The sequence below is a fragment of the Nestor notabilis genome, unplaced genomic scaffold (assembly GCF_000696875.1).
Source record: "Nestor notabilis isolate BGI_N333 unplaced genomic scaffold, ASM69687v1 scaffold7833, whole genome shotgun sequence".
NCBI lineage: Eukaryota > Metazoa > Chordata > Aves > Psittaciformes > Psittacidae > Nestor > Nestor notabilis.
In genome coordinates, this window is record NW_009922335.1 from 61,215 (window position 1) to 88,085 (window position 26,871).

The 26,871-nt window shown below is 42.9% G+C and overlaps 1 protein-coding gene across 1 annotated transcript in view; it reads left to right on the forward strand.

The window, feature by feature from the left end:
• The window catches only part of NPAS2 (neuronal PAS domain protein 2), a gene marked incomplete at its 3' end in the record, with an annotated part of 48,630 nt that overhangs the window by 8,426 nt on the left and 13,333 nt on the right, over positions 1-26,871 (forward strand). Inside the window, exons 3-12 of the mRNA XM_010011567.1 lie at positions 1-46; positions 3,321-3,410; positions 9,588-9,708; positions 10,719-10,832; positions 20,123-20,241; positions 22,594-22,676; positions 23,597-23,703; positions 24,910-25,057; positions 25,941-26,022; positions 26,715-26,856. The exon at positions 1-46 is cut by the window's left edge and continues 64 nt beyond it. Coding sequence (XP_010009869.1) covers positions 1-46; positions 3,321-3,410; positions 9,588-9,708; positions 10,719-10,832; positions 20,123-20,241; positions 22,594-22,676; positions 23,597-23,703; positions 24,910-25,057; positions 25,941-26,022; positions 26,715-26,856 — 1,052 coding nt within the window. The remainder of the gene's footprint in view (positions 47-3,320; positions 3,411-9,587; positions 9,709-10,718; positions 10,833-20,122; positions 20,242-22,593; positions 22,677-23,596; positions 23,704-24,909; positions 25,058-25,940; positions 26,023-26,714; positions 26,857-26,871) is intronic.

The following is a 26,871-nucleotide window of genomic DNA, read 5'->3' on the forward strand; positions in this document are numbered from 1 at the left end:
GCCTTCATTTCTCAGCAACGAAGAATTCACCCAGCTGATGTTGGAGGTGAACATGCATATATACCTTTCCTAATTTTGTCTAGCAGTCGTGGATATGCCCATGCATCTAGAATTAAATGTCATCTGTCATTCCGAAAGAGGAGGTTTCAGGTATTGCTGTATTTGGCTGTCAAGCAGAGCTGTCTCTGGGGCAAGGGATTAGGGTCCCTCCATTCTTTTAATCTTGATGGTGCCACCACACCGTGCTACCACAGCCTGCAAAGCTGCACAGGGACTCCCAAGAAATGCATTCCAACAGAGGGATTCAAACCAGAGGTTACATTTTAGTTTTACAATCAGAGGTGAGGAAAAGGGCACACAGCAGTTTTTTCTCCTGTTCTTGGAAGGCATTATTATTACCTAATATTTATGCAAGACTAGCACCTAAAAAGCAGCAGTGTCGCATCCCTCTACTGCTAGGTGCTGTACAAGCAGATAAAACCTGACAGCTTCTCTTGGTTTGATACAGTTAATACTTCCACTCTAATGATTTTCAAGGCCCTTATCAAACACTTTTCATTCTAACAGGGAACAGGGTTATTTTGCAATGATAGTTTTTAAATTACCTTTAAATTATACCATAGGTGCTTTTAATGCTAGCTGGGATTTGAAGAGGGGTGACTCAATGGCATTTATGTAGGTTCAAGATGAAATGCAAATGAGCTGCTAAAATGCATTTTTCTCTCTCAATAACAGCTAGAACCTTCTCCAGCAAGGATCTTCTCCCATACTAAACACATGGAGGTTGCATGGTCCTGCAGTGTCCTTTGAGAACAAGCTTCTCTTCCTCCCACAAATTATCTGAATGTGGGATGTGATCAGGCTCTGGCAGCAGGCAGGGAGGAGTGCAGGGGAAAAACTTCACCCACCAAAGGGTGGCACAAAGCCAGGGCATATTGCTGGCTCCAGGGGCTGGCAGTCCCTTGGCCATTGTAGTTTGCTGTGATGAGATGTGAGACTCCCCTGGTCCAGTGTTAGGAGATGCTTTGCTTTTATTGCACTGACAACCGCCCATTCCCATCTCAGTGTGCAGGAACTTCACATACATAACTCCTTCAGTCTGCAGTGAAATATTTCCCTCAGATAGCAATAAATTGGCAGTTGTCTTGACTGGCTGGGCCTTTGTTGATTCTACTTGTATGCCACACAATTTCAGATTAAAACAATCGCTTTTAGTTTCCCAGCCTATAAATCACCTTCATGGTACTGTGATTTTCCATGCCCTTCAAGATAACATTGGGTATTGGGATGTCCTGTTGAGCTAGCTGTTCATCATTCTCTGCTTTTTTGCCTTTCTATTAATCTTATTTTATTAACATTTGGACAAGACCGCTTGAAGTTTTTCCCATCCTGTTATTAAAAGACGGGAAGGATTTTTTCAAGCACTAATTCAAAAGAATCAGAGCATAATTGACTGCGGTGGTACATCAGCTTTCTTGAAAATGGCCTTTTCTTACCCCACTGAAAAGGCTGTCATCAAATTACATAAAAGTAGGTATTAGGCTCTGTTTGTTCATGTAGGACTGCCGCAGTAGTTTAATCTTCGAAGGTGGGCATGCCCTCTTAATGTTGGAAGGACCAGTTGCGAGTAAATAAAAATAGAATTATGCATGCGTGCAGTAACTTGATTTTACCACAGAATTCTGATGCGAGTCACTTTGTACAATTTGCATTGGATATGAAATAAAGACTTGATTTGAAAAAAAAAGTTATCCAACAACGTTCACCATAGTAACATGCACAATCCAGCTGCCTTGTAAAACCACTGTTCTCTTCTATGGGTTAACAGCTACCCTGCTTTTTTAGAAAACAGCTTGAATGTACTACACTAAAGAAAAACATATTCTCTGCACTTAGATGAACAAAATCAAACTAACTATAGGAGCTGGAGGGTTTTCAGAGATGCTAAACACGCTCTTCTACTGGGGTATAAGTTATTGACCTGCTTTTCAAAGGATTGTAGCACCAGCAGATTCCCATTGACTTAAATAGTTGCGGGTGCTCAGCATTCTCTGGAAAGAGGAACATATGTTTGTGTCTTTATTCAAGGCTTTGTGTTTTCCTTTTTTTTTTTTCTTTTTGAAAAACAATTAGCATTTTCCAGTGCTCTCAGAATTCTTTTCCTTATTGAAGTCAGCAGGGGGGAAGGATGTGCTGCGGCTCACAGGATCAGCTGCTAGTCTGGCTTGGAGGCATGCCTGGGTTTGCAGTAAGGTTTTGTAACACCGTAACACCTTGATCAGGCTCTTTGCAGTACACCTGTCTCCTGAACAGGTATCACCTCTGGAGCATAGTCAAACTCTGCTCTGATTCAGTTGTGCTTGCTATGCCCATACTGCTCAAATTCTGCAGGCAACACTGACTCCAGGTAACCAGTGAACTGGCAGGAAGGACCCAGACCTGCTTCACTTGAAGGCGTTGGGAGCTTCACTAATGACTCCTTCATTACAACAGGAAGATTTTAATATATTCCCTGAGCACCTACTATTGAATCTTAATTTTGGGGGGAGGTCTGCTCAGAGTAGGTTGCTTTAGATCTGGAAATCTACCTAGATTTAACTTTGAACAACATTTAGCTCAAAATTTTGCGGCTAAGACTAAAGAAGAAACTAATTTTGAAGGCGAAATTGCTCCTTTGCAGAGGATGGGAATAAGGCTGACATTCCCCGTCAGTCCTAGGAGTGAAGGAGCTTACTGCAAGGTGGGACCAAAGAAGAAACTGCAGAAGGGTGGAATGAGTAATCTAATACCATGACCTTTAAAATAAATCACTCAATTAAAACTCAGGCTAAGGATTATTTGATCATTTGCATTGCTTTTACTTACATGAAAGCCCAGCAATATACAATGTTACATTAATACAAACTGAGATTTATGGGGTTTGCAGAGAAGTACCATTTTGAGATAGGACCACATCCTTTCATCATCCTTTGATATTTACACAGAGCTCAAATGTTCATTTTAATAACTTCCAAGGGATCCAGTCTTAGTCATTTTGCATTATTAAAATGTGTGATTAATTTAAAAACTGAGACATGAAATGTTCCTGTGAGCCCTTTGTTGCTTCAATAGTAGGTTTTATTAGACTACAAAGAATGCTGTAAAAGTTAAATCAGACTGTAAAATCAGAGAATTACTGTTCTGCAACTTGAGATAACGTTCCTACAACTTGATAACAATATGGTGCTGAAGTCAAACTGGTTTGATCAACACACAATGAGATGCCCTGTTTACTCCACTCATTCCTATTAAAGCATTCTTCACTTCTCTGTTTTCCTTAGGCATTAGATGGCTTCATTATAGCAGTAACCACGGGCGGAAGCATCATTTATGTGTCTGATAGCATCACACCCCTTCTAGGGCATTTACCGGTGAGTAATGCTGTCATTGGCTTTTCTGCTACACACCATAGGATCAGACCCTGCATTTTTAGAAAAAGATGTAAAAGGGTGGTTGTGGGGTGCTGTTTTCCTGAAAATGCACTGAGGGGCTTTGTCCCTGCGCTATGTTGGCTGCTGCTGTTGATCAGCTCTGTTCTTTCTCCATCTGATTCATACCCTTCAGGTTTTTGTTGCTATGAGGCACTTCGGCTTGAAAGGAAAAAGCTCTGCGGGAATACTCTGGCCAGGGAAGGGACAGGGTGACCTGGCTGATCCATCTCTAAGCTAGCAGAGAATAGCACCAGTGCTGCTGGCAGCCCAGTGAGGAGCTTGTTAAGGGCCTTATTCTGCTCCCAGGGAGGTAAAGGACAAAAACACCATTGAATTCAGAGCTAGATGGGAGCTGCTGCAAAGCTATTCCCGCAGCTCAGCTGTGCTTTCCCAAGGGGAGCACACCTCGCTCTGAGGAGCAGCTGATGCTTGGTGCTTGGGTCCGGCACATAGAGCTTGTTTTATCTGCAGGCTGCTGGGTCTTGCTGTGGGAGACACTCCTGCATGTGCTAGCTTGGGCTGGAGGAGCAGGGGAGACGGACTGCTCTGAACCATGTTCCTGTTGCTAAGGCTGCTCTAGGAGAAATGGCATAATAATTAAGGATTAATCCTCACACTCATTTTTAGTAGCTTGGTCTCAAATAAATACATGCCCAGGAGAAAAAAATAGCTGCCAATTCATTATTGTACCACCCCCCCGCCATGTTCCTAGGAAAATTGCAATTCTTTTTCTCTCATTTACTTTTTCACCAAATACGTGTTATGTTTTCCACCCAGACAAATATACTTTACACACGCTACCTGCTGTAATATGAACAAAAATTATTTTCTTCTGAGACGAAAGGAACTTGATGAAAGGCAGCAGCTCCTGGTAAATGCAGGAATATTGCTATGCAACAACAGATTGAACTGAATCTATTTCAGTTTTCTCTAACCCACAACGGTTGAGAAAACCGGTAGCTGACTATTTTCTGACATTTGCCTTCACTTCAGAGGCTGAGACAGCCCTGTCCGGCATTCAGGGTCTTCATACACTTATTGATTTCCATGGAATCTCGTTGTCTTTCATGGTTTGGGGGTTTCATTTCTATCCCTTGCAAATATTGATTCTTACTGGAGATGGTGAAAGCTGTGGGAAAGTATTACTCTTCAGGAAGCCACATTTCAGACTCTCTGTCTAAAACCTTAAGCCCAGGGATGGGCTTAAGCATGGATGGGTTCAGGTTCATAATTCCTGAGCTGGACCATCACAGACTAAATTGGTTTTCCCTCCTGAAGTCATGCCTTGTGTGATAATCTTGCACGGTATCCAGCCCAAGCTAAGCACAGAGATGGGCATTAATTTTATGTGCAGAGAAGCAGCACATAGCAGCCCAAGCCAGAGACCGATCTGCTGGGGCTGGAGGTGGAGCAGATGTTCCCACAGATCTTCTCAGAGCTGGTGGAATGATGATGGTTAAAAACTGCTCCACCAGCACATGCCTGCAGAATGGCTGGGTGCATCCCAGAAACTGAAACTGAGTGAGTAATAAAGGCTTCTGCCTGACCAAGGTTGGCATATCACTACAGCCGCAGGCAACTGAGTGTGCAGTTAGGTGCACACTGTGCATTGTAGTCCCACGCTGCCCTTTCCATATGTCTTTTTAAGTTTTAAAACTAATCAGAGTGCTATCTGGAGAATCTATGTGGCCCTTTTTGTTTACCTCCAGGATCTATTTGTAAGCTAAATGCAGCCATGTTTGAGGGGCAAAATACCAATTCTTTCTCCTCTGGGGCTGCAGGGGTGAAAAATACTCTGCAAATCTTCTGCTTTGCATACTGAAAGGAAAGCAAAACTGGGCAGAATATGCAGTAGGGCTCTCTGAGGGCCCCTATCAAGAAATCTGATGTATTTTCTTTTATTAAAATCATAAAAGACTCTAGTGCTGAGAACAAATATATCCAATTCTCTTTAATACAGCTTCCCTAAGTTCCATGGAGTGTTTTCAACACAAAATTCTTCTGTTGTAATTCTAAATAGTTTGTTTTTACAAGATCTGGAGGCTGCTCCTAGGGTTGGTTGATGTAAAGACATGTTTAGCTCACATAGTAAGATTGACTAGTTGAAGTGCAACAATCTCCTGGAAATCTGGTCACAACTCACAGCATTTACCAGTCAAGAGGGTCCTCCCTGTCCCTTCTTGCCTGCTTTGCTGAGTGCAACAGTTAAACACAGGCAGCAGAGTGACTTATTTCTATGCTACAGGAGGAGATGTAGCTTTCCCATAGACATTGCCTGTCCATGGGCTGAGGCAGAAGGTGCTGCACAGACTGGGAGACTGGTGTCCATCTCACCCAGCTTTAGTTCTATAGCCAAGGTGTCTGCACTTGGCTCCTGCCCACATGGCGGTCCATGAAGGTTGGTGGGGAGATGGCTGTGCAAAGGCAGGAGGTGAGCTTCTGGCAGGGATAAGCTTCTCCTGAGTGGGTTTTTCTCCCCAGGGGTTCCCCAGTGAAGATCAGGCAGCTGCTCCACTGTCTTGGCCACGATAGTTAAACATTAGGGTGGAAAAATCCAGGGCATAGCATCTTACAGTGTACAAAACTTATGCATGCTGTGTTGCTGTTACAGGGTAGCAATGGGCATCGCTGCAGATTGATAGAGGGGCCAAATCCCAGTGCACAAGAGCAGAGCTATCTATCTTTCCTTTTTGGGTTGATGGGAAAGAAGCTTGTATCATTTGCAGCCCTCCACCTCTCCATTCCCATAGTGACTATGCTTGCTCAGTTTCCCTGCTTTTTTCACCTGAAGCAGGAATAAATCACCATATTTCTTCCTTACTGCCCCCCAAAAGCAATGAAATGGTGGGGAAGGAGCTCCATTTTGGAGAAAGTTTGTTTTGTTGAAACCACACAGATATTTTATCTATGCATCAAATGATTGCAGAATTTGGTGTATTGTATTTAGAATGGAACAGCATCCATGTATGTAAAGGTGTTGTTTCTTTCCTGCCATAGCTATCAAGGGCAAATACTCAGAAGTTTCTGTTAGCAGGATCCATTGATTTGAAGGTGCAGAGTAGATTCCAAGCTTAGCTTAGCAGCATAAATACACATTAGCATAGTTCATCTAACCACTCTACCCACAGCCACTGTAATTTATCTACTTAGCCTGTCTCATTCAGCAATGCCTTGTGACTGTGCCTGCCAGCAGGGCAGGACTGCCCATAGCAGAATAATTAGAATAATTAGACAAAGCTACAAACTGTTCCTCTCCAACTGATGCATTTTTGTCTGTGATGATCAAATTTTGTCCATCTCTCCAGTCACCTTTTTGCTATGGCACCAGATGTCTGGTGCAGAATTAACTCTGAATAGCTTCCCTGGCATTTCCTACAGCTCCAGCGAGACTGGAATATTTGTTTCCTTCTCGCTGTTTGACCTGTTGATATATTCTTTATTGACATACTGATTCAAGAATATCGTTGGAGTCTTGATACATACAACATCCAGACATGCTGTTCCATGTGCTGCTTTACGGGTGTGCCTAACCTGTCCAGGAGGCAAGAGTTGTGAAATGCAGTAAGAAGTAGAAAAGATGGTACTTCTAACAGCAAAGGCAGATGCAAACCAAACATTCCATTCTGAATATGGTACATGATGAAAGCAAAAATATAAATGCCAGCGCTCACAAATCAATGAATAGCTGGTGCTCGGAGCAGGAGGCTGCTCTGAGGAGTATGTGGAAGAGAAGTCTTTTTCAACTACAACTGCAGGTGTAGTCACAGGCCTCTGCAGCTACTGCCTTGAACAGAAACGATGCTGCGGAACTGGTAATAGGTTTAGAGTTTAGAATCAGGGCTTGGTCACAGTATGGAGACAAAAGGTGGTACATGGTTGGGTCACTGGAGAAGCAATAGTGAGTCTGAGGAGAGGTGGCAGCTCACATCTAGTACTCCTGCAGTTACTGATGAGTGAATGGGAGATTAATTAACCTCTATGAGACTTGTGTGGAACTGGTGGATAAGTATCATTATCTACCATTTACAGGTTGAAAGGGAATGAGAAAGAAAAATTCCTGTTCTGAAACTGTACCAAGAGCCTCAAACAGGACTCACAATTGTAGTTTCCCGTGAGGTGCTCTTTCTTCATATGCCCAAAATTGTATGAATAATGTACTTTGTTTTGTATAAGTATATAAATGTCGTATAAATATACATATGAATATGTATAGATATACATATATATGTAAAATAAATATGTTTGTGTCTATAAAATAGAGTATATAAATACAATTTATGAGATCTGCATTTCTAAAGAGAAGGACTTTTGTGGGTGTACTGAAGGTAGGCCTAAAGGGGGCCTACAAGTAGTCTGGAGAGGGACTTCTTATAAGGGCATGTAGGGACAGAACAAGGGGGAATGGCTTTAAACTGACAGAGGGGAGTTTTTGATCAGATATTAGGAAAGGATTCTTTACTGTGGGGTGCTGAGGCCCTGGCACAGGTTGCCCAGAGAAGTTTTGGCTACCCCATCCCTGGCAGTGTTCAAGGCCAGGCTGGACAGGGCTTTGAGCAACCTGGTCTAGTGAGTGGAAAGTGTCCCTGCCCATCACAGGGGGGTTGCAACTGGATGATCTTTAAGGTCCATTCCAACCCAAACCATTCTGTGATTCTATGTATGTATATTTATACATGTTTATACATATGTATAGGAAAGCTTAATCACATACTGTATCAGTAGGATGCATATTAATATATACTAAAGTCACAATAATTTTCAAGTATTCTTCCCCAAAGGAATCTTCAAGTGTAACAAGCACATGTAATAAATACTTGAAACTGAATAATCTAAAGTGATACATTATCGCACCAAGATAATGTATAAAGCATAGCACTCTGATTTTCAAAGTATATTTGATAGATTTCATTACTCTAAACAGGAATTCCATGCAGAACTGCAGGCGTGGTGGAAAGCAGAGGGGAAACCAAAGCGCAAACTTAACAGAAATTCATAAATACATAAATATTACGTAAATTACGTAAATAAATAAATTACTTTGATTAATAAATTGCCAGTCTCATACAGGGCTAACACATTTCCAACACAACTATACAGTCTGATAGGAGCTGCTTTGATGATACATGAAGCTGTATCACTGTGCCAGCTCAGCCCCAGGTACTCATAAGTGGAATGGATGTAAGTTAATGCCATTAGAGGGTCACTTTATCTCACGACTTCCTTCCAGATGTGCTCTTCTAGCATTATGTTAGTTACTATGCTGAACAGAGTGAGACCTTCCTCTTGGCAACCCTTTGACAGACTCTGTCTTCTCCACCGTGGGCCAGTCATAGCCTTTTGCATAAACTCATCTCCTCTTTCCATTCCCAAATCTCAGTACATAGATTTCAGACAGGTTAGGGTTCATGCCAGCTAACCATGGGGTTGGAGACACCTGGGCAGTCAGCTGATGGCTGGCCAGAGGGCTTGTGACAATGGCACCATGAAGTCCCCCTCCCTGGGGACTAATTACTGCTGCTGCAAAGCAATGCCCAGAGTGCGGAGTCTCCTTCTCCCTGCTCCCACCTGCCAGGATGCTGGAAGCAGGAAGCAACGGCTGCTGCTCCAAGGGCACTTCCCAGGAGCTGACAGGGTTCCCTAAGGGAGGGACTGGATCCAGAACTGATCCAGCTCTTGGGTCCGGTGGCCCAGAGTGACTCCCGCTGCTCCTGCTAGTCAGGGTTTGCCATGGAGAGAGCAAGCTCCAGTGATTCACAACAGGCCTGTGCATGGAGCTAGTGAGCAGTATGGGGAGCCAGGCACCCGTTTTCCAGCTCACTCCCACATTTCATCATTTAATTGTATGGATATACCTGATGCATTTGATGGTCTCTGAGAAACATTAGAGGAGTATCACTGAGTGCTGAGAATTAAGCTGAGAACTGGCACATGAAGAAATGGCTGCACAGTTTGCCCAGCAGTTTCCTCCCTGTTTTAGACTTTGTCAGGAGTCCCTGGAAATCAGTGGGAAAGCTCCAGTTGACTGCCAGAGGCTTCATATCCACATTGCGGCGCATCTCTGCAAGCGTTGCTCGTTGTGATATTTCTGTTTTTCTCAAAGGTCCTTTTTCTTTGCAGTGCGATGTCTTGGATCAGAATTTGCTAAATTTCCTCCCAGAACAAGAACATTCAGAAATTTATAAGATGTTATCTTCTTGTATGCTTATGACAGATTCTGCCTCATCGGACTACCTAAAAAGTAAGTTTTATTTTATCTTATCCAGTAAATGAAAAAGCAGGGGCAGGATAAAAATTTTCTCTCAGAAAGAGTTTCTTATGTGCAATTTAAAACTTAGGTTCATACTCTTTTAAAAAGATCTTGCCACCTGGAATGACCCTTTGGTTCTGTTTTTAAATGAAACTCATTGCCTTTATTTTACTAGGCTAAGACTACTTGCAGTTATGTTAATTATTGAATATCGTATCTTTTGAGACAGCTGAGGAAAATAGGTTAGCTGATGGAAACTGAGAGTTCACCTGAGACAAATCACATCTTAATTGATATTTCAGTCTGTTCGAGTAAGATGCTGTTCAGAGATATGCTAATGTGGCATACCTTTGGTTTGCATTCCAGTTGAAAAGTATCCGTAAAATCATTGTAATTATTTTCAAATGGAATTTGGTTTTTCTTAAAAATGCTTTTATTTGCCTCATCCCTATTCACTTTAGGAGGTAAGATATAGGAAACCAAAAAACACGTGATAATGTAAGATGTACAGCTGCTTAATCTACTGCATGTACAAAACCTGCAGCTGATCACTAATATGCCAAAGTTAATTTAATAGGTATTTTGAGGTAATTAGGCATTGTTTTCCAACAGAAGATGTAAAGCAGATGTAAGTCATGCAAAGCCTAAATTGAAAAAAAAAAGCTATAAATGAAGGATCCAATTCTGTCCTTCACTACACCGATGCTATGGCAGTGGTGAAGGTGGCGTTAAGAGGAGAGTGAATTATCCACAAAGGCTGTCCCTGAACTGTGGGCAGACCTGTGCACAGCCCTGAAGAACCTGCACCCCTGCAAGGTGATTCCTCGTAGAGGCTCTGATCCTGCCATGTATAGCATATAGCACAACGGTGTAGAGGACTCTGAGTGGTAACAAGCTGCTCTTGCGCTGCCAGATGCAAGATTGGGGTTGGAAGACACCATTGGTTGTGTTTAGCTTAAATAGCATGTTTATTTCTTCTTCTTCTTCTTTTAACAATCCAGCTGACAATGAACTAGAGTTTTATTGTCATCTTCTGAGAGGAAGTTTGAACCCAAAGGAATTTCCAACATATGAATACATAAAATTTGTAGGAAATTTTCGGTCTTACAGCAATGGTAAGCTTTAATTGTTGTATAAATGTTACTTTAGCTGTGTAAAATAAAATATAAGTATTGCTCCATTGAACAAGACAGGCTTTTAACTGAAAAGACTATTTTTAATGTTATGGGATAAATTTTGCTTCACATGCATCTCGCTGCTGATTTTCAATAGCTGGACAAATACCTACGAAGAGTGAAACTGTGTTAGTTGCTTTTGTTACTGCCCTTCACTTGTTAAGTGATCCTTTGACTCTGCATAAGCTTGCAAATAATGGCAGGTTCAGAGGAGTGTTTGCGCTCACTAATACTGTGTGCTAAGACTCTACCTATTAACTAAATAATAAGCTTGCTACCTTATCTGCTGGCTTACATTAAACACAAGTTCTGTGCCAGAACTGATAATCTGCCAAATCTGCCCGCTCACCCTTCTCTGCAAAGTCCATGTAATGGAGTGCCTGCACCCACTGCCCCACACTGCAGTGAGGGGCCCCCTGCTGCTGGCATCGGAGTGGCTGAGGACACTTCCACCTTCCTCCTTCTCCAGCTGCCATTTTACATTCCTCTCCAGCACTGCAGAACCCAACACTCTCAAAATGAGAAAAGAAATGCAGTCAGCATAGTCGCTAGCACGCCACAGTCTGTCTATGGGATGAAGGGCATATTTCCACCTCGCCCATTCCCTAACAAACAGATTGCTGCATGGCCATTAGTGTCAGAAATAAAATACCCTTTTATTACTTTCCCTTCCCCTGCCTGCCCAAGTTTGCTTTAGTTACTTGCCTGATTGAACTCCAGAGTGGCATTTCCAAAGTTGCTGGTATTGTTCCAAATAGGTCATCCTCCGCAAAAAAAATTCCCCACCGTGCTTTCCAAAAACCACACGCCACACTGCGAGAAAAAAAGTCCCTGTCCCCATTTAACTTTCTGCTCTTGCTCCACATGACTAGAATAGAAACCTACGTGCAGGATGGAGATATGTATTTTTTGTTTGGTGCCATCTGATTTGAAGCTTTATTTGTAATAAGAAATGTAACTGCCTGTATGCTTTCTAGTTTGAATGAAGTGAAATGCGGCTGCCTGACAGACGCATACACCAAGCTGTTCTGTTTTCTAGAGCAGAAACTGGCTTTCAGGTGCTGACTCATAAGGATACATTTCTACCAGGGGAATTTCTGATCCATTTTCTTCAAGGATTTTTCAGCCTTTTATTTTGGCATGACCTTAATATTGCCTTCTTACCTGTTAGGATTTCATATACCAGCATTCGTATCACTGGCTATTTCTCAGAAGAAAGATAAAACTTGCATTACGGATATCTTCCCTAGCTTAATGCATATAAACTAAATGGGAACATATTGATTTCAGAAGACACCAAATCATTTTCCAAAGACCCCAGCTTATAGCTTTCAAATAAGACATGTGCTTTCTGCTTCATTTTTTTTTTTTTTCCCTCTGTGCCACCTTTTTCTAAATCTTCAAATTTATTTTGCCTCTTCTACTTTCTTCCCATCTCTGCTGCAGTCTGACCCTCTGTTCAGTAGGGAGGGGATAGCCCTTGCCCCCACTCTGTGAGATGATGCCTCCTGTCCCCATTCCCATTTCCCCTTTGCAGAACCCAGCAGCTTGCCCATCCTGACTTTAGATTCCTGATTGCAAAGCCGGGTGGAAATACTTGTTCATCAGTGCATCCCAGGCACTGCTTCCCCTTGGCCAGGGGACACCACCATGGCCCCCCCTTGTTTCCACACACACACACACACAGCACCTTGGCTCCTAATCCAGCCACAAACCCACCTCCCAGTAAAGGTGGAAGCAAGTGTACCAGACTCGTGATATAGCAGCAGTGACCTCTGTTTGCTTGGGAGGTGATAACCTTGGGCCAAGGACAGATCGAGCAGCTAGAGGAGGGTGCAAACCTCTGGAGTGGCTGTTGTTAGCTCCACTGGGCTTCTTGCATCAGCTGGCTGAACCCTGAGCAAGGCATGGGGGGCATCAGCTCAAGTAAACACCATATGAATACAGCTGCCCTTTGGACAGCTTTCCAGCCCCAGGCCTGGGGGCAAAGAGCTGTGCTTTGGCAAGGGGACTTGCGGCACGGACACCTTTGAGCATCTGATGGGTGCAGTGGTGGGCTGGATTCCCACCTCTGTTTGGCACCCCACATCCCAGGACACCCTGTTATCAGGCACTGTTCCCCCAGCCAATGCACCTCCCAGGCTGCCACCTGCCAGACCTGCCAGTAATTTCTCTCTTCTTCCTCCCATTAAATAAATACCCATTCTCCAGCCACCCCCCCTCTAGGTGTGAGGCCAAGTGGGTGAGAAAGACAGTGGTGGGACAAGTGGTGGGACGGGTGGTGGGGGAGACACATATCACTTGCAGGGCAGCGCTCCTCCTATGTGCGTAGGATTAGCTGGCCCCAAATCCTGCTTTTTGGAGGTGTTTGTGAAGGAAGGAGGCTAAGCTGAAGATAAAAAAGAGCTAGCTGGGGGAGAAAGACAGAAATTGCAAATTAAGCTTAATTAGCAGGAGATGTTCCTTATGAATGTATTCAAGAATGTTTTTCCCTGTAGCTTTTCACAGCAGTGGAAGTGTGAGCATGTTTTTACACATGGGAGACTGATACAGGATGTTCTTCTCTAAATACAAATCTCTGCCTTTCCTTTTTAGCCACCCAATCCTACCTTTGTTTCTGATGGTTTGCTCAGTGTACTCTGAGGCCACCCTGCCTGTACTTTCCTGCTGTGGGGACACCAGAGCCTCTGTGGCCAGGGAAACTCTTTTATCCGTGGTCAGGCTGTATCCCATCACAATACTTAACTATTCCATTCTCATTAATTTAGGTTAATTTAGGGTCATGGCAGTGACAGTCCTAAAACCTCACTTAATCTTCACTAATGTTTTGAAGAACTGGTAGGTCCATTTTTGCCCTCTACAATAGAAATGTCACTAGCTTTATTCTACTTCCACATAACCTTTTACATGATGTCCCTTGAATTATCATCTTTTTTGGCTCATTGTATTGTTGTTCACTGCTCATGTAATGGTGGTGCCTGGCGGAAGGAGGTCATGCATGCTGGGGTCCCAGTCACCTTACCCCCTCCTGTCCTCCGTCGTACTTTCTCTGTTGATTGCATTGTACCTTATGGCTGAGAACATCATATAGGGATGGGTTTGAATGGATTAATTTGAAGGATCGAGGCTTAGAAAGCCAGTTAGGGGCTTAGCTGCTCTCCCTAACTTTAGCTGGAGCTCTGGGGCTTTAAAGGCCATTGTACTGAGACACCAAAGAGATTTTTTTGTCTGCTAAAATAGAACAAATACCTGATACCTACCAAGGTGACTTGTCACCAGGATTGCTGTCAGGGAGCCAGATCATGCATAACCTACATCAAACCCATGCTACTCCCAAAGAGGAGCAGTCACTGGCATCTTTGCCAACCCAGAAGGCACAGGGAGATGCATGTGCAGCCACAGAAATTGCCTGGGAAAGTTCACATAGGTGATGGCATGTGTTCAGTCTTTTGGAAGATCACTGTCCCTAGAGCTCCTGGGCTCAGCTATAGCTGGAGGCAGAAGGAGCAGCACAGCCCAGTGCCAGGGTTAGCAAGAGGGTCCCCGCTTGGGCTGGTCCCAGGGATGGTGTGTGGGAAGCTGTGCTCTGTAACCCCTGCTGCAAGGTCATTTCTGCAGCTGTATCTACACCAGGGATGTGACACGAGCCGCCCGCACATGAGCGAAGCCCCCTTGAATTAGCTGTGCCCAAGCAGGAGCAGCCGACCGGAGAAACAGCAGAGTGAGCTGTGCAGAGTGACTGCATGAGTCACTGGCTGTGCTAAATCAAATACAAGAGATTTGGTTTTGCATTCGGGAGGATTATATAATCGTCATTAATTAAACTTCAATGAGAAAAGCAGGACTCTAGCCTGACATGAAGAGTCGGTGGCCCCTTGAGAGGAGGGGAGGTGGCCCACAGGCCACTCAGAAAAGGAGGGTGGACTTCCCTTTTTGCTTCTGTGAGAAATGCCTACTTGCTCTTAAAGCATAAAGTTTTGGGGGTTTTATTTGCAAATAGGAACTCTTTCCAATATTTTTATATATTTCGGGTTCTGTAGTCCAGATTTTAACAAGAGAGATGAATATATGCAAGCATCAGAGGTAGCCAAGTGCCATCACTGTACCTGTGAGGGTGGTGAGGCACTGGAATGGGTTGCCCAAGGAAGTTGTGAATGCTCCATCCCTGGCGGTGTTCAAGGCCAGTCTGGATGTAATCTTGGGTGACATGGTTTAGCGTGAGGCATCCCTGCCCATGGCAGGGGGATTGGAACTAGATGATCTTAAGGTCCTTTCCAGCTCTAACTATTCTGTGATTCTATGACCAGTACTGGCTGATAAGGGACAGAGTCATGTCAGCATCACCTATGAATAATGCAGTGGCTCCCATCCAGTCTTGCCAGAGGGCTGATGGGGGAGGCAAGTAATAAAGACAACCCTCAAAAAAATCCAAGGAATGCTTAGCTCACAGTGTAAAATGTCAAATTAAGAGAGAATAGATTATTTTACAAAGCTGCTAAATAGCTTACTCTGATAAGAAAAGATAAGGTGGGCTGGATTTATCCCTCCTGTGAAAACTATTTGCACATTTGTAAACAGAAAAAATCTCTCATAATGATATAACCAAATATTGGCTTTGGTATCCTATTTCTGAGGTGGCATACTTGCTTAAAACCTCCTGAAACGGACAGAGCCAGAGTCTGCCTTTCAAAGTGTTCACTAGTACAAAAAAGGACCACCAGCATCTTTACAGTGGCAGATCTGCCCTTTCATCCAAAATGCCTGAAGTTTTCCTCTTGAAGGAGGAGATAATCGTTACGTGAAAAGAGTTCCCGATCGAGTAATATAATTAAATAGTATAGTGGAATTTAAAATTGTGCATTTTTGTTCCCAGTTACATGGAAACTCGGGAAATATCTGGTTACTGGATGCTAATAATAGCAGATACTCTACTGTTAGCTGATGCATTTATCAGAGATAAGAATAACCATCTAGAAAATTATTATGCTGAGGGGAAAAAAAGTCTTTTCACTCACAGAAAAATTAATTCATTCTGAATTCCTTTTTAAAAGAAACAAACAGATTTATACGGAAGATACATTGATCTTGAGCCTCCATGAGCATATGCAGAAACAGCTGATAAGAATAACTCAAACTGAAATGAATGTTTTGATCAGAACAACCAACCACATATTATTTGCTGTTCGCAATATCATAGAAGCTGCAGCTATCAATCTGCAGTGCTTATGCTGGGCTCTCTATGGGCGCTTCAGAAAAAAGGCACTATTCCTGTCCTAAAGAATTTACTCAGGGTTCATATCAGCACAGGATGGCAAGGGGAGAAACAGGAGGAGGAAAGAGGAGAGAGTAGATCAAAGTAGAAAAGTAATGTATGGACACTGTCACTGTTACTCATCTGATGCTATCGAGTGCAGTCTGGCTTGCTGCTGGCACTTTAGATTTCTTTATTATATATATTAATTGCTGAATATTCTGTTTATCTGTGGTCTGAATGTATTTATATGAAACAATCTTGATTTTATTCTGGTCTGACTTGCATTTTTTGAAATCACTGCTCAGTTTGTTTGACAGTCACTAAGGCTGGTTCTTTAAACGTTAACATGTACTGACAAAACAAGAAGGAGGGGTTTCTTCTTTCAGATGGCATAAATGAGAGGTTTGCTGTTACGGAAAGAATATGTTTTAAACAACCTAAGTTAAAATAAGATGACTGACCAAGCAACTGACTGCTGTACTATTATTAACTAAATAATGTGGCATCTGGGGGGTTTTAAACATGTTTTCATTCATTTCATGTGGCATGATTTGTATCCCTAAGGATGAAAATCTTTTCATCTATGGTAGTTAAGGGCTTGGTTCCTTATATATATTACTTATTTTTAACGTATTTTCCTTAGTGACCTGGTCTTTAAAAAAAAAAAACAAACCAAAACAAACCCAAGTAACAACAGAAAACCCTGTATATAGACAAATCAGTTTCCTTCTATCTTCTTATATGATATTTGCAAGTAATTTAATACTTTTACAAAAGTATTTTGTGGTAGCTGTAAGAGCAGGAGGTCTGATAGCTAACTGCAAAAACTATTCAAATTCATGCTAAGGAGCATCAGCTAACTGATACATATGACACAACTGTTTCATCTTTCTGGTTATGTATTTAGCTTTGTAACACAACCTTCTAATGCTCTACTCAAGATATTTTGTCTAGATCATTTAATTGTGAAGCACACATGTCCTCATTCACCCAAGCCCACTTGTTAATAACCAGCTTAACATTTCATCAGGCACCTTCTGACAAAAGCACTGAGACCTGTATTTGACTTATAAATGTTAACATCATCGTATCCTCAGACTTCATCCTATATTTTCCATTCCACTGTTTTTCTGTGGTGCTCTCAGAAAGTTCGCTACTGAACTTTGCTACTTCAAGATGTTGTGTGTTTTCTTTTAAAGAGACTTGGAGAATTATAAAGTATGATTTTTCAGAAGGCATGCTTTATTTTTTTTTCATTTCTGTAATGATCTCTTTTTTTAACTACACTTTAAAATTTATCAACAAAAAAGGTTGAAATTTGTTGATCAGCTGCAGGGGCAGAGCAAAACAGGCTGTGCAGTTAGAGCTGTGGAAAGAACAGATATCAACAAAATAGGCAGCAAAGTAATTCAGAAACAAATGTCAGGGTTTTGTTTTTTTTCCTTTCAGTTATTGTAGTTGTTATTTTCAGATGGAGAGGTACACTGCAAGGCGGTGGCTATCTGCCTGCATCATTGAGGCTTTTAATGCTCTGACTTTGTCAAAGGCATCTGAGCATGGAGATGGCACAGTACTTGTTCAAAGTAAAGATGGATGACTTTCAGCCAGCTCTGGCTCATCTCTTTGGGCTTATTCATTCACTGGCACTTAAGTTCAACACTCCCAAGCATTTTGGGTGAAATCCAGAATTGAAATTCATCCAAAATAGATTATTTACTACATAGCTTTTCTATACAATAATTATTACCCTTTTAGTATTGCCTTTACCTCTTGGAAACATAATCCTATTTTGTAAATGCCATATTCAGGGATGTATTCTGCTCTCTTCTGGGAATACATGTCATGCCCATGGCTGTTTACATCAAACAGCTGACGTAGAAAAGCCATCTGCTCTCCTTGGTGTGACTCGGTCTCCACTTTCTTCTGCAACTGGTGTCATTTACAAGCCCATGAGTTCACTAACTAGGTTAACTTATCATACCTGTAATTCACAGGCAGAATGTTCTTCCCTTATTTTCATATCTTAGAGCGCAGTCTGCTGGGCTCTAAGGTACAAAAACATTAGCTGCTGAACTTGGCTACTGCAGAGAGAAACCCCATTGACTTCAAATGTGACAACATATTACACCGGAAGCTTGGAAGGAACTTTTTACAATGCCCTTGATGTGGGTTTATAGCAATACTATTAATTATTAAACAGGTCTGACTACGAAAATCGACAGGCTTGCACAAAATAATCAAGTCAGAGATGAACCAATAACTCTTTACTCAGGCTTCTCCTGTTTCCTGTAGCTCCTAACTCTTTCTACGTTTTTTACCATCTCTTGTATTAATAATCCCATAGAAGCCCTCATATATGCACATAACCCCAGGAGCAGTACAGGAATAGATATTCCTCAGAAACCCCCAGAGCAAGTGTGCTTTGCTGGTGAAAGGAGGAGGATTTTGCCCATATTTTTTATCTCAATATCCAGTCAGCCATGCCCTCCAGACTCCGCTGCAAGAGAGGGTTGTAATGTCTGTGGACGTGCACATCTGTGCTTCTCAAATGAGGAATCTTTCTTCCCCTTTTTGGTGCAATATACATTATGCACACAGTGGCCTAAACAAGTTAATCACAGGTGTGAATTTTCCACAGAGTACTTATTTTTTCTTTCTCATACCCTGTTATCCTTGTTATCAGTTACTCTTTTGTATCGTTATTGTAAGGCTTTTAATAGGTTGGACTGGGTTCCAAAAGCACGTGTGTAAATTGAGACTTCTTCCATGTCTACAGTTTATGCTAGCAAACTAAAGCCTAGTGCAGAAGCACCCCAGAATAAAAATTGCTAGTTATCTTCTCCACAGATGAATAGAGAACTCTTAATTTTCACTGGAATGGTCATGCTTACCCTTGCTTTGCCCTATGCAGAAGAGACAAACTGTAGGAAACTTCACAAAGTTGTATATAGGGACCTAACAGTAAAGAATATTAGCATTTATGCCTTTTTAGCATTAAGTTAACTCATATGGGTGAACTCCAGCTGCTAGATGGGACCTTCTCCACTTCCAAGGGAGAAAGTCAGCTGGGCAGGGCAAGAACTTGTGGGACCAGCCCAGTTCCCACTGTAGCTTAGCACAGTTTTCTGTCACTGATGTGAAAGTAGGATTACCATCTCTAAACAGCTCAAATCTGGAGGAAGAATTTGCATTATGTTATTCTAACATGGGACTGTGGGCTAGCTTAAGGCAACACGTTCTTTTGGCAACGTATCTCTGTGGCAGGAGGTGCTAGTGGGCTCTCAAAGCGACACAAGAGCCATGCAATCATGAAAGACAGATAAAAAACCATATACGAAATCTGTAACCACATCACATCCAGTTTTTCCTTCTGCCCAGTGTTTCAGGAGACAGCAGACCATCTGCAGGCTTGCCAGAAATGCCCAGCTCTGGGAGCCTGCGCCATGCATAGGGTCCTTTTTAGGGTGTCTTTTTTAAAAGAAGGAGAACTTGAGCACACTTGGGGACAGTTCATTGCGAGCTCAATGGAGCCTCACTGGTCGTGGGCCCTGGTGTTTTGCCACTGACAACTTGATGAACTCTCTTCAGCTACCTCCCTTGCTAATGTTTTTTTCCATTGCTTCATGCAAGTCAGGGCACTAGGCATGCTGCAGCATATGGGGGTTTTTTGGTGGTGAAAAAGAGCAATTAGATGCGTGGGGTTTCTTTCCAGAAAGCTGGTTTATGCTCTTTAATACTGTTTGGCCTTATTTTTATCAGGATTAACCTATAAGATTCATACTTGAAGTTAAGCTCTGATGTCTTTCTGCATAACATGACTGACTTGGATTTAAATATATGCATATCAGCTTTAAATGCTTTTAGAGCACTTCTCTGAATAAAATTAATATTAGTACGCTTCATGTGTGCAAAATAGTCAGGAAGAGCAAATCTCGTATGAGGCATGACTCCGTGTCCTGGTTTTTTCCCTACCTAGTGCCTAACTCCACTTGCAATGGCTTTGATGATGCTGTCCCAAGGGCTTACAGAACATCCCCAGGAAAGCAGATCTGCTTTGTTGCAACTGTTCGTCTGGCAACGCCTCAGTTTTTAAAGGTAAGTGCATACCCTGGGTCCCATTCATTTCAGAACTTCTCAAAACGCTTTCAGATGGGGTGACATGCAGAGTTCTTAGTTTTGCTAATTGAATGGATTACAGATATCACATTTCATGCATAAAAATCCAGTGAAGAGGATTATCAGTGCAAGCCAGGATATGCGGAAGTGGTGTCACTTCTGCTCCCCTTGCATGGGAGATGGAAACCTTCGTTGCATTAGGAATTGCACAGTCGCTTTGAAATTGGCTTCTTCGTTGCTGCTTTCTGTTCCTGCAATATGACAGTGTACAGATGGCCACTCATGCTTTCATTTGTGCCCCTCAGTGTCTTCAGGTGACTGCTGTTCCCTTTCTCCCAGATCCTGCTAGTAAGATAGCTGCTTCTGTAAATAAAGATAGACCACACAACCTTGTGCCTGGCACTGTTGTCCTTAATTAACAAATGTGAGCTACTGCATCAGGTGTCCTGGCCTCAGAGGTTAAGAGACTTTTAACCTAGCTGAGACCTGGATGATATCAAATCACTGTTCCCTTGGCCTGGCTCCATTGTTGCTCTGGGACTTGCAGGGCACTCTCAAGTGATTCATGGCCACAGCAGGCTACTGGGGGGCCCCAGTAGAGCCTCTTCTGTGTGAGTAAGAACACTTCCCATAAATCTTAACCACAGTAATCGTATTAGGAGTAGGGGCTGGATTTAAGGTTGTCCAGGGACCCTGAAAGCAAATTCCTTTGTCTTTGGGTAACTAACGTCTCAAAATAAACAGGGAAACTAAGTGCGCTGCATGTGGCAATGGGCTGCCCAGTGCTAGGGAGGAAGCAGCTGCTGAACAACCTGAAGAAGGTGTTAGCTGCCATGAAATCCTAGACACTGATTGCTTCAGTTCACCTGAGTGACTCACTCAACCCCCGCTCTTAACTTCCTCCTCGAAAATGAAGGCAAAATATTTTTCTAACCTGCTAATGAAGGCAGAATCAGTGTGTTGGTTGCACACAGCAATGTTTGCATGTTGCACCTTGAATTTTAGGGTATGTTCTTGGCATCAGGGTGTATGTTGGCATAAACTGTAGAGGGGGAAGAGAGGAATTTAAGGCATGCCTGAAGCCTTTTGCCTCTGTGCAGCCAGCAAGTTTAATCAACTTTGTAAGCATTGACATGTATCAAAGAAATGCTTGATAGCAGCGTGCCTCAGCTTGTCCTCTGGTCCCAAGAGGTGGTCTGTATGACTTCTCTCCCGCAGAGGGACAGCAGAGAGAGAAGTGGCAGTGCAGGCATGGGTGGGTGTCACTGAGCCCACAGCACAGGGGGATGTCCACTAGAGAGCAGGAGGACAGGCACACTGGGGGCCAGTGAGCAGGCTGTCCTTATAATGATGATGGAGACCCTCCTGCAACAAAGACATGGGACATATGGTAACCCTGGATGCCACTAAATCCTGAGTGATGATGCTGGCAAGTCCCAGGCCAGGGGCCTCCAGGTTGACTCCAGGTAGCTCGTGGGGCTGGAAGTGCCCCTGCAAATTGCTAGTGGGAGAAGAGAAGTTGGCAGAGGGGAGCTGGGGCACGCAGCCAGCCCCAGCTCATTCATGAGTGTGCACCACAGTGCTGTCCGTCCTCCCCTTCCCACCTCCACCCAGCACCTAATCACTTCTGACTGCCTCCTGATCCTCACCCCTCTGGGGCAAGGACGTCCCACCTCACAGACAGCCCTGTGCCCTGCCTCCTTCCCTGCAATTATTAGTTATCATTATCACAAGTGCTACAGGCTTCTGTGAGTCTTAAAGGCCTGCTTCTTCACTCACTGGAGTGAAGTGCAAGGCAAAACCACTACCATTCATCTGCCTGACAGTCTCCATGCAGGCTGCCTGCCTCAAAAAGCGTGTACTCCTCTTTGGCTGTTGAGCAGGAAGGAGAGTGTCCCCCTTTCACAAATAGGGCTGAGAGGGCAGACATCCAAAAGGACTGGGCAAGGGTGGTAGGTATCTTCAGTAACACAAAGAGTGAGGAAAGTCATGACAAACCCAGGTGGGACCAAGCACAGGCTGGATGCTGGAAAAGGGCATTGCTCCTTGGGGCTGTGGGCAGCACAGCCATTACACCTCAAGCACTGCTGCAAAGCCATGAAAACTTTGGCACCTCAAAGAACAATCTCAGCTCTTAAGTCCATGTGCATCACACATTCTTCTTCCCAACTCCTGCAAAAATGTTGGCATTGACAAATACAATAGATTGCTCTTTGTTGTTGCCAGAAAATGTGCAAATTCTCTGTTTTCTCCTCTTACTCACTGTGTATTTATAGCTAACAAAAGCTAGGTGAAGCAGAACTCTCTCTAAGTCAGCTCTTTACCACATAGGAGATGTGCATCGTGGAAGAACCTCTAGAGGAATTCACATCACGACACAGTCTGGAGTGGAAATTTTTGTTCCTGGATCACAGGTTGGTGACAAGAAAAGCACTCCTGGTTGTATTCGGTGCTTGTCTACTGCTGTTCTCATAAGTGCAGTTCTCTCAAATAGTGTTCCATTTCACATCTAAATTGCATGAGCAGGAGGGCTGCCACTGAAATTCCTGCAAAAGCTGATGTTTACGATTTTACATTTAGTTTTGCATTTGTTTTTATCAGTCTTTTAAAACAAAACTACTCTTTTTCTCAGGCCGAATTTGTGATTAGCTTGTTCTCGTTTCCTTTAAAAATATCAACGGACCAGAGTCTGTCACATGGCAAAATGATCTAATTGTTACACAGCTGCAGAAACCATTCTTTCCAAATCCAGCCATTGACTTTGTGTGTGCAGTTCTCACCGAGGTACAGAGGGAAAGTCTGTGCTGGCCTGAGGCAACCATGCTGGCAAATGTACAAAGCAACTGCCTCAGCATACCATAGACAAGCTCTGCAGGTACCCAGAGAGAAGCAGCACAGATGATCTCCCCTCCTACCCCTGTAGTCCCAGCAGATGATGGCTTCCTGTCACCTTGCCACGCATTTTCCCCTGTGCAGGGACTGTGGGAGCTGCAGCAGAGCCCCTGACCATGGAACAGCCAGAGAATGGCTCCCTCACAGCAGGTTCCTCCTGTGTGAAGGTCCCTGAGAAGCTGAGCTGCTTTCCACAACCACATTTTCCCTGGAGAGATGGGGTTGTCATAGCCTTGTCCTGGGAGGATAGTGCCTGCTGGCACTGCTGTGCCCAGCTGGCCATCCCAGGCACAAGGTAGGGCAAGTCCGGATTCGTTCTCCTGGGGGTGGATAACTGTACACCGATAAGCAAGAGCAGATCTGGGCTTTTTGCATATCTGTCAACATGCAGAACTGCTTGTTTTGTGGTTTATGAATTCACTTATATTGTGCCTAACCGCAGAGCACCGCCGATTATAGGATACTTGCCTTTTGAAGTGCTGGGTACTTCTGGCTACGACTATTACCATATAGATGACCTAGAGCTGCTAGCAAGGTGCCATGAACACTGTAAGTATCGCATGGCCCAGGTTCCTGTGGAGTCACTGGGACACCTCTTTTCAGTAAAATGAAATTTCAGTTGTTTTAAACTTGGAAGGGGAGGTTGGACCCTTGCCTCTCACCTGCATGTCTTAGCAGAGTTGCAGCAGACTGGGGGCACTGCAGCTTGATCGGCATCTGGGCCAGACTTATCAAGCTCTGAAAAATACAATTTTAACCTCCATATCCCCAAAGTAGTCAACAAGACTCACTGAATGGATAAAATATGCCAAATTAGACCCCGCTCTATTAGTAATGAATATGCAGGAATAGTTCAAGCAATCTCAGAGAAGATTGTATTTTGCAAAACTCTTGCAGATGATTTACCCTAATGTTGTTCACCAGATTTTTAGGATTACCTGTGATAATTGAATATAGTCTATTAAGATTTAATTGAAAAACTTTTTCACTAAGTAAAGAAAATGAGGCAAGGCATTTCAAATATTTACTTATAGAACTGGCTGTATCATCTCAGCTTACAACCTCTGAGTGTCTGATGTAAAAATATCTGGTCAACATTAGTTTTCATATGAGATTAAAATATAGAAAGGCTAAATATGTGCATGTTTGGGAAACCCTTGAAATCACTGGGGGGAAAAAAGCAGAGATTAATTTTGTTGGTGAATCTCTAAAACCTTCTATGATCCCCAGTTTAGTGCCATTTGAATTCCTGTCAGTCTGGGAATTTTAATTTCTGATTACTTTTGTCTTCGCACAATGTTATCTCCTGTACTCACTTCATTCTGAATCCATCTGCACACAATGCTCATCTTTTCAAGCATTTTTATCCTGTACTTTTCTGATACAGAACTTAAGATGATCACTTTTAGAAATTAATCCCAAATGCCTAATTAAGCAGTATGTGATCAGCACATAAACCAGAGTAAGACCTATGTTTAAACTGGAGCACATATTAATGCACTAGTGTCCAAATTTAAGGTTAATTGTACTGCACAGGAATGTACCATTCGAAGTGTCAAGAAGATACCTACTGATCTTTATGATTTTTGCTCTATCATTAAGACTGACAGGACCACTCACTTGAAAGGTGCTTTGACTCCTCTCTCCCTTGGGAATCAATGGGGTCACAGATACTGTTGTCACTTTTTTCACGTTTCTTGTCATTTTCACATCAGAAATCGTGCTACAAGCCGTGTGTGTGTTTTCTGCTGACAGTGATGCAGTTTGGCAAGGGGAAGTCTTGCTGCTATCGGTTTCTGACCAAAGGACAGCAGTGGATCTGGCTCCAGACCCATTACTATATCACCTACCACCAGTGGAACTCCAAGCCAGAGTTCATTGTCTGCACACACATGGTGGTAAGGTATGGAAACTCATATCAACCAGCAGGGACATAAAGGACAGTAAGATAAAGACATCCTCATGACTGCCAACACTTTCTCTTAAAAACATCATATTTTACATAACAAAAAATTAAGCTCTCTGAGGGAAATATTTTCATTATGGAAAAATGATCAGAATAAACATGTAGTGACAGGACAAGGGGGAATGGCTTTAAGCTGAAAGAGGGCAAATTTAGATTAGACATTAGGAAGAAATTCTTTACTGTGGGGGTGGGGAGGCATGGGAACAGGTTGCCCAGAGAAGCTGTGGCTGCCCCATCCCTGGCAGTGTTCAAGGCTAGGTTGGACGGGACTTGTAGCAGCCTGGTCTAGTGGAAGCTGTCCCTGCCCATGGCAGAGGGGTTGGAACTAGATGAGCTTTAAGGTCCCTTCCAACCCAAACCATTCTGTGATTCTGTGGTTCTATGAAACCTTACTTTATACTAAGCTTGATTTTTCAATCATGAATTTAGGGGCAGATTAACTGTTGCATTTTTCAATTTTGTGCAAAACCAGAGAATAGGCAGATCCCTTTACTATTCACTTCCTCTAATCATTATGTTGTTTTTAAAGAGATGTGTGAAAGCTTTCCAGTGAAGTCATAAAGTGCTTGTAGGATGTGAACTTGACCTTTATGTATACTTCTTTAATAGACTTGTTGACTTCAGCAAGATCGGAACAGAGCAAAAACTGAAAATTGAAAGTCTCTCAAGTGTTATTCGGTAGCATTTGACTTAAGTGATGTTTCAGCTGTTCATTTAACTCGTAAAATGTTACAGTAATTTGTTCCTTTGCTTGCTTAAAGTACATTTTATGAAATGTAACAGTACCATGTTCATACACAGAATTATATTTTCCATTCAGTTATGCAGATGTTCGGGTGGAAAGGAGACAGGAGATGGGCTTGGAAGAAGTGTCCTCAGAGGTTGTGTCCTCAGCACTAAAGGTACAAGTAGAAAAGCTTTTTTCATGAATATATGTAGTAATCACAATTTGTTCCTATGTTAACATCACTGAAGACTCCAGCATTGTCTTTCTGGGTGGATTCCCTCAACTTCAGAATTCGTTGCTCACTTGAATAATTTTAACACAGATTGTGTAAATTCATGAAAGGATAAACCTGGAGATCAGCAGCAGCCACGGATTAAGTGGAACATGGGCAGGGACAATGTAAGATATCTCCACCTTTCCTTGGCAAGATACTACCATTTAGATTCACTTGGGCATGTTTTGGCAATCAGCTTTCTTAGCTACATCTCAGTGATCTGCTGAGGGAAGAAAGAAAAGCTCCTCCTCAGTGCACGGCTGAGTGTCTCACAGAGGGTGCAGTTGCTGTCACATCCAACTGAACACAAAAGATTCAGAAACACATGTGAAGGCACAAAATTACTATGGCAGTAGCTTGCTATTTATTTCCAACTCAGTGGAAATAAATAATTGTAAAATGCATTACTTACATGGGAATTGACACCTGTGCCCAGGTCTTCTACTGGCCCACCTGGGATTAGTTCTGCTCAGTTATTTTAGCCCAGCCAAAGAACTGGGTGTGCAACCATTGCTAGATGCATTTCAAAATGTTTTTACCCTAACAGATGCAATAGCTATTCCCTTTTTTTTGTTTTGGTTTGGTTTTTCTAGGACAGTGGCGCCAGCTTGGACCCTGAACAGCACTTTAATGCACTTGATATTGGTGCCTCAATGCTCAGCACTAGTCGGACACCTTCAGTATCATCCAGGAGCTCACCAAAATCTTCCCACACACCCAAGTCAGACCCAGCATGTGAGTGGCATTCCT